At 37.8% G+C, this 17,935-nt stretch overlaps 1 protein-coding gene and 1 pseudogene across 2 annotated transcripts; one reads left to right on the top strand and one right to left on the bottom strand.

Annotated features, from left to right (window-relative positions):
* Positions 1–4,158: 4,158 nt before the first annotated feature.
* On the bottom strand, positions 4,159–7,819 carry LOC143665977 (pleckstrin homology domain-containing family A member 8 pseudogene; annotated as a pseudogene).
* A 2,061-nt stretch (positions 7,820–9,880) lies between these two features.
* FGB (fibrinogen beta chain) lies at positions 9,881–17,211 on the top strand. 2 transcript variants are annotated; one of them, XM_077139741.1, is made up of 9 exons: positions 9,881–10,019; positions 10,252–10,272; positions 12,575–12,763; positions 13,248–13,431; positions 14,398–14,625; positions 15,157–15,270; positions 15,638–15,763; positions 15,931–16,216; positions 16,815–17,211. In XM_077139741.1, exons 1-9 carry the CDS (start codon positions 9,912–9,914, stop codon positions 17,044–17,046), a joined length of 1,488 nt encoding a protein of 495 aa, XP_076995856.1. In that variant the 5' UTR covers positions 9,881–9,911; the 3' UTR covers positions 17,047–17,211. The 2 variants fall into 2 exon arrangements, with proteins under 2 accessions (XP_076995856.1, XP_076995855.1); XM_077139740.1 differs by having other exon boundaries at positions 9,882–10,019; positions 12,572–12,763.
* The last annotated feature ends 724 nt before the right edge of the window (positions 17,212–17,935 follow it).

The raw sequence follows: 17,935 nt of genomic DNA, 5'->3' as shown, positions 1-17,935 counted from the left end.
GCTTCTGTTTTCATCCTGATCTAAAATTAAAGTAGGCCCCAGCATTCTCTCAAAAGAAAATCTAGTCCACAAAATATTCGTTAAATCCTGTATTCTACAGAATACTTTGTTGGTTCCCATTCAACCTGCCTTTTCTTCCCCAACTTGTCCTTATCCATTCAGAACATGCGAAGGATTAAGACTCTTCCTCCCCCTTTTCCTCCTTCCCTAATATAGTATTCGCTTTCCTAGAAACTAACCTTTCTGGCTTTCTCGATTACTATCTAGATTCAATATTTTTCCAACTACATGTTGCATTTCTTTTCTTCTTTTTTCACGTCTGACTATATCCTTTGCCCAGTTTCATCTTTGGGGAACATAATACTTTTGCATCAAGTTGTAGCTCTATTCACACAAAAAATTACTAAACCTTTGACTGGTTTGGGTGTATTTTATAGAAAAAATTAAAATTATTCAAGAAATAGTTATTAAATATTGAAAGTTTTTTTTAAATGACTGTTACTGAAAATGTTTCAAAATAAAGTTTCCGTTTTCCAAGAGTTCTATTACAGGTACCATCTAGTTCATATATAAAAATCTTTAGTAACTTTTTCTCCATTACTTGAATCTACAACTTCTCTTTCTAATGTGCAATTTATGCTTAAAAATAAAAGATTGCCAATCTGGTTCCTAGAAATGTGACCTTAATTTTTACTTTAGATTGGTTCAGCAAACCCCAGGAATCATCTCAACCTAACTTAATAAGAGATAAAGGTGGGGGGGGATGGGTACAGTTGGCATGATATCAGGTATCTCACAGATTTGATGGAAGAATCAAATAATCAAGTTGGTAACATTCTCTTCGGAATGCTGCCATGAATGACTTCTTGGAATGGAACCTGGTGGAGCTAGCTTGGGTCAGTCAGGGATCTACCCATAGCTCAATCACCTATGGCTAAAGGCTTAGGGTTTCAAGATATTGACAGAAGCACTGGACCCCAGGCTGTATTTTAGGGGTTCATTCCAGAAGAAGGGAGTAGCCCTCTAGTTTGCTAGCTGCCAGAATGCAACACACTGGAGATGGACTGGGTTTCAATAAAAGGGGGGTTATTTAGATTAACGTATAGTTCTTCAGAGGAAAGGCAGCTAACTTTGACTGAGGTTCTTTCTTATGTGGGAAGGCACAAGGCGATCTCTGTTAGCCTTCTCTCTAGGCCTCTGGGTTCCAACAACTTTCCCCAGGGTGATTCCTTTCTGCATCTCTAAAGGCCTGGGTGGAGCTGCGAGTGCTGAGATGAGGTATGCTGAGCTGCTTGGGCTGTGCTGTGTTGAGTCTCTCATTTAAGCACCAGCCAATTAAATCAAACATCATTAGTTGCAGCAGGCATGCCTCTTAGCCGACTGCAGATGTAATCAGCAACAGATGAGGTTCATGTACTATTGGCTTATGTCCACGGCAGTAGAACGGGGTACCTTCACCTGGCCAAGTTGACACCTGAATCTAACTACCACATATCCCATCCCTTGTCAACTTGGCAACTACACGCATCACCTTAAACAATAATTAAAGCGCAAAAAATTTTCTTCTAGCTGTGGACCTATGAATCTCAAAACAAGTTATCTGGTGCCAATATGCAAAGGGGGACTATCACAGGATACAAATTTTCATTTCCATAGGGAGAAATTGGAAGGAACACAGGAGTCACAAGACCCAAACAGTTCTGAAAACCTTCAGGGCAAACACCATTGGATTTCAAAGTCTGAAAATCATTTCTCCTGCAGCTTTAGAAAGTGGGAGTCCCACCCTTTCCAAGGGCCTATGCAGTGGCCCGCCTCTTTTCGAATCAACCTCAGGGAACATTGAGGAGACCATCTTTTTCTTGGCTCCACCCTCTCCAGGCATCGGGGCCATGCCTGGGCTCTCTGCCATTTCCAGAGCACACGCTCAACTCCTCCATGTGGTGGCAGCCAGCCTCTCCCCAGTCCCCAAGGAGCGTGCTGTACCTTTTCCAAGGCCTGAGGCAGCACAACTCTTCCACTGAAACAAGGTGGTAGACTCATCCTCTCGATGTATATGGGTGGGTCCACTCTCCTGGCCAAGGTTTCTTGGCTTCAGAACTGAGCTTCCATGGTTCTCACTCTGCAAACTCTAATTTGTCCCTTTTGTGTCCCCCTCTTTCCAGATTGGCAGTGGTCTTATTTACACCAAAAGTCTCTTTAAGCACTCCAGCACTTCTCTATCATTCTCTTCACAGTTCCTCCAAAGTCTTCCCCTTATCCATCAAAAAAACTGGTCCAACATGTCTGGTGTTTGCAAACTTCAGCAGCACTCCACTTTCTAGTTTGCTAGTAGCCAGAATGTGACACACCAGAGACGGACTGGCTTTCAATAAATGGGGATTTATTTAATTAATGTATAGTTCTGCAGAGGAAAGGCAGCTAACTTTCAACTGAAGTTTTTTCTTACGTGGGAAGGCACAGGGCGATCTCTGCTGGCCTTTTCTCCAGACCTCTGGGTTCCAACTACTTTCCCCAGGGTGATTTCTTTCTGCATCTCCAACAGCCTGGGCTGAGCTGTGAGTGCTCAGATGAGGTATGCTGAGCTGCTTGTGCTGTGCTATGTTGAGCTCTCTCATTTAAGCACCAGCCAATTAAGTCAAACAGCCTTCATTGCAGCAGACACGCCTCCTAGCTGACTGCAGATGTAATCAGCAACAGATGAGGTTCACATGCTATTGGTTCATGTTCACAGTAGTAGAACTTGGCACCTTCACCTGGCCAAGTTGACACCTGAACCTAACTACCATACCCTCCAAGAGATGTTCATCATCTTCTTTGTGCTTTAGAGCATCAACGTGACTAAGGCAGAAGAGCATCTCTCTTTTCTGTACCTCTTGTGATCTGCATCTAATTGAAGAAGAAAATGACCTACTTATTCCCTACTGTCATGCTCTATGTCAACTCCCATAATAAAAAACAAACTGACATCTTCTCAGTCAGTAGAGGGAGACTCTGTACAAAAGATGAGCACACCTGACTAAGATCTAAGACCTTTCTTTCAAGTTTGGGTTTCCAGTCTGGAGTTTCATCTCTCTCAATAAGGACTGATGAAGTAAAATGGTTATATTTGAGACCCATTTCTGAATATTTCCCATAAGTTTAAGTTAAGAATACTTTATTTGATCATTTTATTCTTTGGTATGGGCCACTGGCTCTAATATCACTTGGTTGCAAGGAGGTACAAAGTAATATTTTGGAATAATACAAATTGTTTGTGAGGATTCAAAATGCTTTTAAAGAAATAACTAACTATAGCTTTATGACACTGTTATATTAATAGCCCATGGTTATTGAGTGGCTGCTACATGATTGTGACTTTTCTAAGCACTTTACATAGATTATTTTGTTTAATTACCACTTTCATCCCACTTTATAGATGAAGAAACTGAGGCACTGAGAACTTGAGGAACTCCTCCAAGATCATGTTGCTTGTAAGTGACAGCAAGTAGGATTTGACCCCAGAGGGCTTGTCTCTACCAATAGTGAATGTAACCATTATACCGTATTACCTCCTGTAAACAGGTATCGATTATTTTGGATATCTGACCTGAGAGTATCTTTCCCTAGTATAGTTGTGATTGGGAACTTGGAAATTACCAAGTTCCAGAGCAATGCACTAGGCCTTTCTGTTTGCAAAATTTTATTTAGTCCTCACATTAATTCTAAGAAGTGAATATTACTTTCATTTTTACAGAGATAAGAATTGAGGTTCAAAGCAACCCAAAGACATTTAAAGTCCTAAGTGAGAGTCAGAAACTCTAATCTATGACTAACCAGGCTTTTGAGATTCTTATTCCCACCAGAAGAATTGCCTAATAATAGAAATAGCATTTGCATGTGGTTGGTCTTCCAGCTCATTGTTGTGTTCCAATATGTTTTTGCTTTTTATTTCATTTTTGGGGAGTCAGCGCATCAATTTCTCCCTGTTGTGCTTATTTGTGACTACAAACTGTTCACATCTATTGGCTGACAACATAGAACACCAAGTGAGAGCAGTGTACTGGGGCAGAATTTCTGAAGTCAAATCTGGGTTCAGCCATTTACCAACTGTATGGTTACGGGCAAGTTACTTAATCTCTTGTTTCCTGCACTTGACACGCTGTAGTCTCTCTGAAGATTTCAAAAGTAAGGGGCTCTAGTTTTTGTTAGGAATTTTTCATCATCATTTGTCTCCATATTTAAAGATCCATTTTCACAATTGTTCAACTCAGTTTGTCTTTCCAATGACTTATGAATCGGTGCAATAGGATGTTTCATCTTGGTGGATTTGAGAGCATCGCCAGCTGCGGGGATCCTGGGGGCAGAGCCATGCAGCAGCTCCAAGGCAGAGGCTGCATTTGCAATTTGCATGCATTCGCCCAAGGTCTTCAGAAAAGTATTGCAGGTTGATTTCTGCAGAGTTCCCACATCCATTCCCTCCTTAGCGGTGGATGCAGCAGTTGTGGTCACTTCCTTTGTCTTATCTATTTGCTGAACAAGAAGGTCACAGTAGAGTCTTAGTGCTGACATTTTGGTTTTCAGTGTTTTCGCCAAACTCCTTTTCCTTCTGTGTCCTGTCAGTCAGACAAGCCTTGGCTGACCCCACCGTTGTCTCTCAGCCACACTTCCGGCCTTCAGGTAGGAATACTGGAATTATCAGATCCATGCGTTTATTATCTTGAATTTCACAGACCGCCATTTGGATGCCCCCTTTGCAACTTTCACAGGCATCTTCCGAAGGATCTTAATAGGATAATACCCGCCGACAGAGAAGGAACCATCGAGGCCACCAACCGTTCAGAGAGTTGGTCCACTTGTACAGCACCTGCTCCGTGGTGTCCGCGGCCCCTTCGCCCCCACCGCAAGGGGGCGGCTTCCCAGGCCGGCAACACCACCATCGCCCCGCGCTGCTGAGACGCCCCCTGGCGGCGCTCGGACCCACTGCAGGGACGCCCGGACCCCTTCGCGTCTTGGGCTATGTCTTGTGGGAAAAGGGAGCAAGATAGGATTTCACTTGTTTTTGAAAAGAGGTTTGAAAACATCAGTCAGATTTTATATTCATTAGTTATAATAAATTTATTTTTAAGTAAAAAAAAGTATATAAATAGGCGTTGCACAAAAGGGAAGCTTTTGTGAGAAAAATATAACTCAAATACACCAGTACCCTATATTAAAAAAATCTAGGCGTAAATGAAAAAAAGTTGTAAGATAACCTGTTTTCATCACATTGCTGGCAGTCTCCTACTACAAAAAACTTACCAGAGGTTTTTCCTCATCTCTGTGATAAGAAAGTTTAACTGTAACTTGTTAGAACAAACTCCTTCCGTTGATTGAGTTTCTAAAGGTATGGAAAAGAACTGTCATTTTAAACGTTTGAATATAGCTAATATCTAGAAAAACATTTTGAAAATATTTTACAGAAATGCATTTTAATTCCTTGAGACAATTTGCTTTAAGTAATAGCTTTCTCTTTCTCATTCTAAAAACTCTTCATTTAAGAATAATCATGTTCATTTTAGCTTGCTTGGTTTTAAGACAAAAAGATGCAATAAGTTCACACTATTAAAAAATGGTGTTCTGTTTATGGGGCAAATGCCAGTGAAGCTTGCATCATTGTTACTATAGTCAATAGATTTGCATAATATGGCTTTTATGAAGAAGATGGAAATTCAGAAATCAAGTTATCACCCAAGTACTTCAAAAGCTATGCCTATTCTGGCAAAGAGAATTCCATATTTTGTTTAATTCATTCTATCCATCATTCACTCATTCATATATTCATAAACTTGTTCAACAGATATTCATTAAACATCTACTGTGTGTCAGTCATGCGCTATCAAACTGTGCAGCCATTCAAACACGAAGATTCAAGACCAAAAGCCAATTAGAAAACCAGAATGAATCTTAAACATCATTTCTTTAAGGGAACATCCCTTGCTCTCCTGGAGGAGGTTGGGTCCTGTGATGGCTTGGAGTTAGGTACCCACAGACAAACATCTTCTTAATGTTAATCATTCCTGTGGGTGTGAACCCATTGTAAATAGGACCTTTCAATAAGGTTACTTCAGATAAGGCCCAACTGAATTGGGATGGGTCTGAATCCCATTTCTGAAGACCTTATAGAGAAAGGCCCAGATAGAAGCCATGGGAAGCAGCCAGAAGCTGGAAGTCAATGAAACCTGGGAAAGAAAGGAGAAGGTGCCGCATGTGCCTTGAAATGTGTCAGAAAAGTCAAGGGACTACAAAGACTACCGGTCACTCAGAAGATACCAACCGTGAGCCTATAAGTTCCTGCTGTTAAACCAACCCATTGTATGGTATTTGTTTTAGCATCCAGAATACCAGAATAGATATTGTTCCCTAAGTCCCTGCCTTCTCCTATTTTAGGCTTCGCATTCGCTCTGTTGTTTCTTTTTATTTTTCTGCTCTTTCCTCTAGACGCAAAGCTTCATGAGTGCAGAGCCCTCAGCTATCTTATTCACCGATATATCCCCAGCCCTTAGCATACCACCTATCACAAAGTTTGTGCTCTATCAATATTTGATAAACATAAATTGCTGTGCGCTATTTAGACTGTGCCTGGCCTGAATTATAAAAGTAGCAGCAAGTGCACCAAAAATCATGACCAGATCTTTGCCCTTTGTACCAGAGAGCTACTGTGCAGGACAGATTATCTCTGTTTTCTCGTCACTGATTGACTGCCCCTGACTTATATAATGGCATCAGCTAATACAAAGAACACTGCTCTGTTGACCTGAAAATAGAACAGAGCAAATAGCACTCCCTTTCCCCTCCACCAATGGCATCAACATTTACAAAATGTTACGTATTTTAGTAAACCGAATTTCTGAAAATATCTTTCTTCTCGAGGATGGCAGTTATTTACTCTATCTGCGTAATATTATGCACATTAGAATGTTAGGGTAGCTGTGCTTCAATTCAGGAATAATGAACTCGATAGGAAATAACTCTAATAAGAACTAGAATGAAATAAACTCATAGTTATTACCATTGGACTGGCTATGCCCCCCTCACAGGCGTGAATACCCACACTCACACCCACCCGTGAGGGTGAACTGTTAGTGATAAGGGCCTGTTTGAGACACTAAAGTCCCAAGAGAATGGAGCTGGTCCAAGCAAAACAAAACCAAGCTACAGAGAGCAAAAAAAGAAGGTATGGGAAAATTCTTCATTGTGTTTGTATTTTGTTGAGCAACACGGTGTAATAAGTGGAGACTGTGGATTGTAAGGTCACACGGACCTGATTCCAAGTCCTGCTAATGACTCTGACGACCTCTGTGGCCTTCAGTTGTTTACTTAACTTAGCTGCATCTCAGTTTCATCATCTATAGAATTTAGTGGTTTCAAGAATGAAATATGATAAATGATTATCAGAGCTTGGCATCTGAAGCATGTATCAATGAAGAGGTAGCTTACCCATTCATTCTACAAATATTTCTTGGGTCTCTAGCCTGCTGATCTCATTCACCAATACATCACCAACACCTAGCATTTTACTTGCCAAGTAATAGGCTCTCAATAACCTTAGGTAGAATGAATGTTCTACAAATGAATGAATGTTCACGGAGCGTGCATTCTGGTTTCTTCTACCTTCCTCTGACAATGGCAAGAATGCCCGTCAGCATAGAACAAAGTGGGAATATAGAGGAACTTTCGTTTTATTGTCAAACAAGATTCTATTAAATACTGGAGGAAATTTCAAAAATTAAACAAACTTCTCAAAATTAAAAGATGTTTTGCTCCTACCTGATGAAATGTCAGTGCTTGAAAATGAGGTCATAGTAAGATGTTCCCTCAAGAGAAATGAACATTGGTTTTTCAGCCAGATTGTCTATTCTTCTCTGAATAAAAGGAAAATTAAACTGAAGTTATTTTCTTTTTTTTTTTTTTTTTTTTTTTTTTTTAAAGGAAAGACAGAGAGAAGGAAGGAAGGATAGAAGGAAGGAAGGAAGGAAGAAAGGGAAACATTTTTAAACATTTTCTTGTTTTATTGTATTCTGTTTCTCCGTTTTTGTTACATGGGCTGGGGCCGGGAATCGAACCAAGGTCCTCCGGCATAGCAGGCAAGCACTTTGCCCGCTGAGCCACCGCGGCCCACCCTGAAGTTATTTTCAAGTACAGTAGTTACTTACTACTAATAAATGGTGAACAGATCTGGAGAACTCCAACCAAGTATTTTTTTCCAAATTTAAACTCAATACTTTGTTTCCTCAATCTGAGTTGAAAGAATTTGGGAATGCAACCTATATCACTGTGAGAAGAAAAAAAATTATTGGGTCTTATAGCATTATCAAAAGTCTTCTTCAAAGGATTGTTTAAAAAATACCCTTCTGATCCTAATCTGAATAACCCGCTATCTTTCTAAGAAAATAGTTTTTTCTAAATGTGTAACTAGACTACTTCATTTTCTATACATAATAAAACAAGTGTTTTGAAGCAGCAAACTTGTTTGGATTTAGGCTGTTGACTTTAGTTTTTCTACTGATTCTTGTAGGAATTGTTAATCCTGATTGCAACAAACAAATAAAAAGATGAGAGAAATGGATTGGTGACTTATACGAAATGATGAAAGGAAATGGCCCTTTTAGCATATGGGCAAACTGATTAAAATAGATGTACGAAGGCTTCACTAATGTTAACTTAAATGTTAGTTTGCCGTAAGATTTATATCTATGTCAGATTTCTTAAACTTGGTAAATGTACTTAAGGTGGTTACGTAAGCAAATGTCTCTGTTAATAGGAAATGTACGTGGATGTGTGTTTAAGAAGCCTGATGTATGCCAGCTACTCTCAAGGGTTCAGAAGATAAATAGATTGAGTGAGTGGTAGATGGATAAATAGATTGATACAGCAAATATGGCAAAATGTTAAAATTGGTGTATCTGTGCATCTGGGGGCGGGCATATGTTGGAGCACCCTGTATGCAATTTGTATTATTTTTTGCAACTGTTGTAAGTTTGAAATTGCTTGAAAATAAAAAGGTAAAAAAAATCAAGTTAACAAAAGACACTCATATGGAGACCCATGTCCAACTTTATGTGTCCAATCACCATAGCAATAATTTTGATTTAGGAACAATATGCAATATACTAATTACTTTAATAACGTTTAGAATTTGTGGAACATTTTAACTTCTGTAAATAAAGGGCAAAATATGAAAGTTTCCTCAATCTGAGGAAACTGCTCTTTGTTACAGCAAAATAGAAGTCTGGACATCTTTTTTCTAGTATTTGTCTATCATAGTATAGTTCAATATGATAGCTACCCTATCATAACGTAAGATACTAATGCTAAAAATAGCATTATGGTTTCTTCTCTTTGGATTAATTTCTAAAAGATAGAACAAACACATGGTGATATAACATTATTCTTTATTTTAATGGCCTTTTTTTCAAACTGAATTACATGGCAGCACCCAAAACATAAGCGTTTAAGGGGTATCTTTACTGAGTTCACAATTTTAATGGATACCTTGTGAGTAGGTACAACATTTGCTTTTGCTCTAAACAACAAAAAATTGTTTCTCCGACATTCTTTGTGAGTCTGTGCCATGTCAACATTAATTTACAAGAAATATCATGCACATCTCTTTAAGGAATATCTTAATTTCCCATCATTTTGTCCAATTAAGTGACTCAAAGAACTTTGGTGTTGCAAAAATTCGGCCAACAGAGAAGGATAGTCGTACGACAAGTAAATAAGTCTTGCTGGGAAGATGTTGCTTAAGTGATAAAATGGTTTAGCCAACAGATGAACCAAAAGATTAAATATTAACTAGGGGAAGGTAACCATTTCTTAAGTCAGACCTAGCAAAGAATCCAGGTATATATATATAGGATTGGAGATCTCTCAATTAAGACTGCTCTCAAAGGATGGTTTCTTGGAACTTCCAAAAATTTAAAACCATGAAACATCTCTTGCTGCTACTGTTGTGTGCTTGTATAGTTAAATCCCAAGCGCCCACAGACTACGATGATGAGGTGATTATTTTAAAATATTGTTATATTGTCACTAGTAATATCAATATAAAGTGTAACAATAGAATCACAATACTGTGAATGTTTATTTTAATGCAAATAGCCTTGATTTTACTCATGAAATTGAATTGTTAATCTCAGTGTCAATTTTAGGTAAACAATGTTTCATAGTATTTCTTATTTAAAACCAAAATGATAATTTCTTGTTTTCTGTTTTATCGTCTTCATTTCTCAGGAGGAAAGTGGCGTACCTAAGGTAAGAAATGTTTTTCTCACTTGTTAGCCTGAATATTATGGTTTCCATTTAGTTCTAGCAATTCAATTGTTATAGTCATGAGGATAAAATTGGAAAATTTTACTGTCCATGAATTAATAAAGAAGCAGTATTTTAAGAGAAAAGAACTATAGAAGATAGGTTTCTCTTTGTTGAAGGAGAAATTACTGGCTATTTCCGTAAGAGAATTATGACCAAAGTCTAAAATAAGAGTAGACAAATGGAATGAGAGAAGATGAAACATTGCTTTTCTATGATGAGAAAATTTAAATCAGAGATAGTGTTTAATTGTTACTCTAAATGGTTTCAAAGCACATAATTCAGTCTAATTTAATCATTCATAAAGTAATGTTTCTCCCAGTACTATCATTGCTGACTTATTGCTACCAGTTTGAAATTATAAAAATACAGAAATACATTTATGAAAATGAGTATTTATGGAAGTTAAATTTTAGCAAATGGATTATGATCAAATTTCTTATATATAACATATATCCACACAATAGAAATAAGAATATTAAAACATAATTATCTGATTAATTGCATTAGTTAAGAAAAATGTGAAAAGAATATATGAGGTAAGTTCTCATAAAGTGCTTTTTTATTACTTACACATTCCTGCTCATCAGTTAATCTTCACAGAGACAGTTTAATAGTTAATGCTACAAAATGGATGATCTGGTTTTAGATATTTCAATATGTGTTCTTCACAGACCTAGCTGCTCACATTATTTCCTTTCAAAATCTTTATATCCTTTTCTCTAATAAAGTCATACCATCAGAGTCACCTCTCTAGTAATCAGAAACAAAAAGAAAATATTATGCTTTGATTATAACGTGACATATAATAAACAGGTGGTATATCATAAACAGGTGTGATATATAATAAACAGGAAAATAAATTTATTATAAAATTATTTATAACAAATAAATGAGCTAAATAAGAATCTATATTTCCTGTTAGAATGGATGAACTCTGCCTGAGACCATGTCTTAGGCGTATGTATATTCTCCCCAGATCTTTTACACATTAAGGATGTATATTCAGTTGTTAAACTAGGGAATCTGGAACCAACCTGCCTGGATTTAAATACTCTCACCCCCACTAAATGTCAATACTATAATAACTTAATGAGTGAATGACAATAAAATTTCAAAGAGAATCAGTCATGACTTCTAGAGTCATAAAATATCATTATAAGGCAAGAGAGCTCAGTTGCTGCTCTTCAAATCTAGTTATTTGTTAAATTATAATTAAACCCCAGAGAGTATAATTACTGCAAAAGTACATATGGTAATATGATTAATCGAAGCCCAAACTTTTACATTGTGTTGCATTTTTTCCACTTCATTATCTTTTTTTTTTTTTTTAGCATGGGCAGGCACCAGGAATCCACCTCATTAGCTTTTAATATAATATGTTTAAAGCTAGCAAACGATTTTAAATCGCAATGCACATACCTCAATAATTATTTTTTTAAACGAGAAAATCATGGTGCTTTTTTTTATGTGAATGGTATAACAAATTCATCAAGAGAAGATAAAAACAAAATTGAAATTAGCAGTGAGGAAGCCATGTAAACTAAAGTTTATATGTGATTACAGTGATAATAACAATGAGTACTTGCTATGTTCCAGGTACTGTCTAAGGGAGAATGCTTATACAGTAGATACTATTTTTATCCCTATTTTACAGATGAGAAAAGTGAGGTACAGATAAAGTAACTTGTACAGGGCCTTTTAGCTGTTAACTGGGGGGGGGATCAAGATTGGAACCCAAAAGCAATCTAACTCTCGAGTTCCTTATCACTCTTCAAACTTGTTAGTGTCAAAGATCATCTTATTACAAATACATTCTAAATGAATTTTACTTTAATAAATCTCTATTGGCTTTTAAATATCATTATATACGAATTTGCCTAATCATCAAGTCACAAAAATTAAAACTGGAAGTGGGAACATAACAGTAACTTAACAAAACTTAACAGGAGTTCAGTCATCCAAAGTGGCTTGAGAATATCCATTAATCCCGATAGTAGAGATTCCCTACGATTTTGTATTTCTGCTTATGGATTTCAGTTATGGGAAATCTCTAAGTTCACAGTCTTCCAATGTAGTTGTTTTAGGGCTTCTTATGAAGAGAGCCAAACAATCTACTGGTTTGAAAGTCACCAGGCTGGTGATGTCCTTCTTCATTTATAAAATGGGGGGTGGAGGGGTATCGGAATCGTTCCACCTCAAATGTTCTATATCACTCTGCTTTTTATTTCTGTCTGTTAAGAAGACACTGGATGCCCGTGGTCACCGACCCCTTGACAAGAAGCGGGAAGCGGCTCCCAGCCTGCGGCCTGTCCCACCACCCCCCAGCGGCGGCGGCTATCGGGCTCGACCAGCCAAAGCAGTCGCGGGCCAAAAGAAGGTGGAAAGAAAAGCCCCTGATTCCGGGGGCTGCCTTCATGCCGACCCGGATCTGGTGGGTGCACTGAGGCTGCTCGTGGCCGGGGGGTGCTGCCTAGAGGCATGGTTTCCTAATGCTACGTTGGCCCCCCTGACTGTCATTGTAATTTTCTTTTGGAAATACGTGGCACACCATAAACTTATTGGGCCTTTGATTTGGGCTTCCTTCTCTGTTTCGTTTTTGGTTCTGTTTTTTGATCTGGGTCTAAGATTGCAAATTAGGACCTGTGAGTCTGGTCTTTTTGTTTGTATTTCGCCCACTTTGTTCAGCTATTGAAATTTGTGCGGTCTAATAACATTTCTTCTGTAGTAAGGATTATTTTTCATCTTCATGAGAGCGTTATGATGACTTTCCTATTTCTGGTTTTATATAAAGAAAACCAGAAGACAAGGCTTTGTATTGACTAATGCTATCATTGAATTTTCACTATGTGCTATTTTTTGCAAATATTGATAACCCCAACTCTTCATCTAATGCCTGGTATTTTCTTTGTTCATAGGGAGTGCTGTGTCCTACGGGATGTCAGTTGCAAGATACTTTGGTAAAGCAAGAAAGACCAATCAGAGACAGTGTTAAGGAGCTAAATAAGAATGTGGAGTCTGTTTCCCAGACCTCTTCTTCTACCTTTCAGTACATGAATCTGCTAAAAGACATGTGGAAAAAGAGAGAGAAGCAAGTAAGAGGTAGATAGCCTTGTGTTTTTCCATTTGATTCTCAGTTGTAAAATTGAACCTGTTACTCTACCATGGGAATGCATGATTGTGAGAGTCTCATTTCTAGGTAGTCCCAACAGCCAGCAGCCATGCCATTTTCAAAATAAGCCTGATTTCCCCAAGGTCCTCAGTAAGGCATCTCCACTTGCTACCCATGCAGGGTTCAACTCCCATGCCTGGTTTGGTATATCAGCAAGGACGACTTTCTATAAAAATATTCATTGTGATTTCTTCTTTATTTTTAATCTCCAACCAACTTGTCTTCTGACTCAGAAGATACTGGTCATAGAGTAAAACTTAAGCATTTATAGATTTTACATTCAAAGTTTTGAATACGAGGGAGTCATCTATGATATATTCAGTTGTATTGAGGTTGATGATACCTAAACTTTTGAATCTCAAGGTTTGAATTCTGAGTGTGGTTGGCTTGTTGGTTAGAAATCAGCCAACCAGGGGAGCCTGGTAAAGGCAATTCAGTTAGTAGTATACCCAGATTTGGAGATTTTTTAAAGAAATTGTGACATCTCTCATGTAACTATAAGGCTCTATTGTACTTATGTGGGAATGAGTAAGCAAATCAAGTGTATCTTATTCCATAAAATATTGAGCTTCTGAGATAGAAGGCCTAAATACTGCTTTCTCCTCTTTTTCTCTTCAAAGAAATAAACAACTTATTGTATTTATTATTGGGCACAAATTTTGGCTCAAACTTAAGTAAATTACTGGTATAACACCTAGGCTATAGGGTGATTTTATATGCAATGGGCCAAATAATTTCTCCTAAGTACAACTGCATATCATGACAGGCTGATGGTCTCTCAATGCCTAGTAGTTTATTTGAAGATAATCAAAATCACAAGTGTGTAGTTAGTCAACCAGTTTAGTTTTTATTAATCAAAAAATGCTGACCATTCCTTTATAATTTCATTTTTACAGATAATGAAAATGTAATAAATGAGTACTCCTCACGACTGGAAAATTATCAATTGTATATAGATGAGACTGTGAATAGCAATGTCCCAACTAACCTCCGCATACTTCGTTCAATCCTGGAAAACCTGAGAAGCAAAATACAAAAACTAGAATCTGATGTCTCAGCTCAGATGGAATATTGCCGCACGCCATGCACTGTCAGTTGCAATATTCCTGTGGTATCTGGTAGAGGTAATTAATTGATATTAATGAACATATTCCTGTAGGGTTTCCAGAAGAACTTCCACTCTTTAAAAGTAAGAGAACCGAAAAAATCCAGTGGCTTCCCCCAACAGATCATAATGAAATTATAGCACATATGGTATCATGAAGATATCCTTGGATTGACTTCACTCAATCCATCTGACATATTTTGATGAGCAGGATAAAGTAAAATGCTGGTGGTAGCTCCAAGGGTGGCTTTTCTTGCTTGGACAGATAGCTGGGTCATGGGAAGAAATGTTTTTCCATCCCATGTATTCTGGCAGTTTATGGATATCCCAGGCCTTAAAAAAAAGGAGGGCTTTTTTTCATCCCCTTGGCAGAAAGAATGCTTCAAAACAAGTTTGATTTTCAGTAAAGGGAAGATCCAATTTGTATAATATTATTTTCTACTGTGTAAAATAAAACATTCCTTGATAACAGATAGTCAGTTAGCTTATTGTAAAATTGGTGTCATTATTTGTAGGATCCTGTATATAATATATTATTTTATGGTTGCAGAATGTGAGGAAATTCTCAGGAATGGAGGTGAAACATCTGAAATGTATCTCATTCAGACCGACAGTTCTGTCAACCCATATAGAGTATTCTGTGATATGACCACAGAAAATGGAGGTGAGTTTTTTTTTATAGTTATTGATCTACTATCCTTTATTATGTCACCACTAGGAATTACATGTAATTCCTAGTGGTGACATACCTAACAATGAGATATTTGTTTTGGAACACAATCTGATATTTAAAAAATTGTAAAGTATCTACAATTCACAATTTGGGGAGGGGCGGTAGATATAGCACTTGCAGTTTCCAAAGCTTTTAAGAGTTTTTCCCTTCTATTTCTTTCTTTCTTGTATCTATTTTAGAGTACCAAATATGTATGGGCCTAAGATAAAGTAAAAGGAGAAGGGATTTGGACTTTTCCCCAAAGTGATATTACTTGTTATTGGTTAATATGTGCTGTTTTTGTTTACATCAAACAAAGGATGGACAGTAATCCAGAACCGACAAGATGGCAGCGTTGACTTTGGCAGGAAATGGGACCCATATAAACAAGGATTTGGAAATATTGCAACCAATGCCGATGGGAAAAAATACTGCGGCATACCAGGTAAAATTGGGAATAGGAAATAAATCCATTCCATGAAAAAAAATACATACACTGTTGGGAATCAGTTTTTATGAATTTTAAGAGGTTAAGAGAAGTTTAATAAGGGAAGAGAGTGAGTTATTTGTTTCCAATACTTTGGGTGAGGTTTTGTCTTATTTTTACTTTAGGTGAGTATTGGCTTGGAAATGATAAAATTAGCCAGCTTACCAGGATGGGGCCCACGGAACTTTTGATTGAAATGGAGGACTGGAAAGGTGACAAGGTGAAGGCTCGCTATGGAGGGTTCGCTGTGCAGAACGAGGCTGGCAAATACCAGATATCAGTGAACAAATATAAAGGAACAGCTGGCAACGCCCTCATGGAAGGAGCTTCCCAGCTGCTGGGAGAGAACAGAACCATGACTATTCACAACGGCATGTACTTCAGCACCTACGACAGGGACAATGACGGCTGGTATGTGTTTGCCTTCTTCACTCCAGCTTTAAAAGCTTCTAAGAATAGTGGTTCTCAGAATCATTTATAATAGTGAACGGCACTCATTATTACCATTGCTTGGGCACTTACTGTGGGTCAGCCATTGTAGCAAGCTCTTTATCTCTCTTAAGCATTTCGACTATAAGGTCGGCATTATTATTCTCATTTTTCCAATAGGCTTAAGAGTAATTTACCCAAAGTCGCACCGCAACTAAGAGACAGAACTGGAATTAAAGCACAGTTAACTTTCTGAGTCACCTTTAGAAAAAAAATATGTATATGATAATATGGATATTAAAACCTTCACTGTGGTTTCCAGGATTCTCTAATACTAAGGTATCTGAAAGCTATCACTGCGGTGCAAAGTAACAAATGTCATCATAGATGAGTTTGCCACATAGACCCATTCCCTCCTATCTTTGGTCTAGGTCAGAAAAGACCTTGGGGTATTAGAAGCATAAGGAAAGAGTACTGCACACAGGACTAAATGAAGATACTTCTGTAAATGCTTTGCAAAGAGTCAATGTGACAACTCTGTAGTTCTGTTTCCATTAACCCCAAACACATTTTCTTTCAGGCAAACTTCAGATCCAAGAAAACAGTGTTCCAAGGAAGACGGTGGTGGGTGGTGGTATAACAGATGCCACGCAGCAAATCCAAATGGCAGATACTATTGGGGTGGACATTACAGCTGGAACATGGCAAAACATGGCACAGATGATGGGATCGTATGGATGAACTGGAAGGGATCATGGTACTCAATGAAGAAGATGTCCTTGAAGATCAGACCCTTCTTCCCACAGCAATAGTCTCCAAAACATTGATTTTTATTCAACATGTGACAACATTTTTTGTACGTTGTGTTTTTGGAATTTTCTTTCATACATTATATCCCACCAAATCTATCAAAACGTTGTGAGTGTGTTTTTGGAAAAGATATTCGGATAAATGATATTAAACAGAGCACACAGTTTTCTTTTGTGTTCTTCATTTATATGGCTCACCAAGAAGTAACTGAAAGAATAATCATGGACAGAGTCAGTGTTCATGATTTCAATCCCAGGTGATTGTGAAAAGTTTCAAATTAGGGAGAGGAACTTTCCTGTTCTTATAGTAGAACAACTATGAAGGAAACTAAAAACTTATTTTTAAAGACCCACTTTTAAAACTCTATTTATTTAGGTAAGATCTGTCACAAAAAACTTTTAAAAAGATGTGTTAATTAAACCAGTTGGAGTAAATTAATGTTTTCTTATTTTGTAATCCATATAGCCCATGAGTTAAGCTTTGAGTTTGCAAGGAACAGTACACATTCACAACCTCAGGTATCTAATAAACGGGTTAAACGTGAAGAAAACTGCACATTGTACCCTGCATCATGGAAAAGCCACTGCTCTGTCACTTAACTAGACATCAGGGTCAGAGAGTCCAAGAACACAATCAGAATCAAGTCTTTACCATTTGGTTTTTGAAGGAAATAGTGAAGCAGGAAGCAACCCCCAGAAATGAGTCCTATTGGCCTCAACTAGGCTTATGTTTTCTTCCTAGTCATATCAGAACTGAAATAGAAGTGAATTTTCTGTTCTTCCCATGAAATAGGTATACCACTTCTAAGTCTCCCTTTTACCTTCTATTCTCCCACCATTTCACTCCACCTGCCCTGGGAAATCCTATGACCCCCCAGGTTCTCCTTCCCTA

This window comes from Tamandua tetradactyla, chromosome 22, assembly GCF_023851605.1.
Source record: "Tamandua tetradactyla isolate mTamTet1 chromosome 22, mTamTet1.pri, whole genome shotgun sequence".
In the NCBI taxonomy this organism is placed as follows: Eukaryota; Metazoa; Chordata; class Mammalia; order Pilosa; family Myrmecophagidae; genus Tamandua; species Tamandua tetradactyla.
The sequence above is the reverse complement of the archived record's forward strand: the minus strand, read 5'-3'. Positions and strand labels throughout refer to the sequence as shown.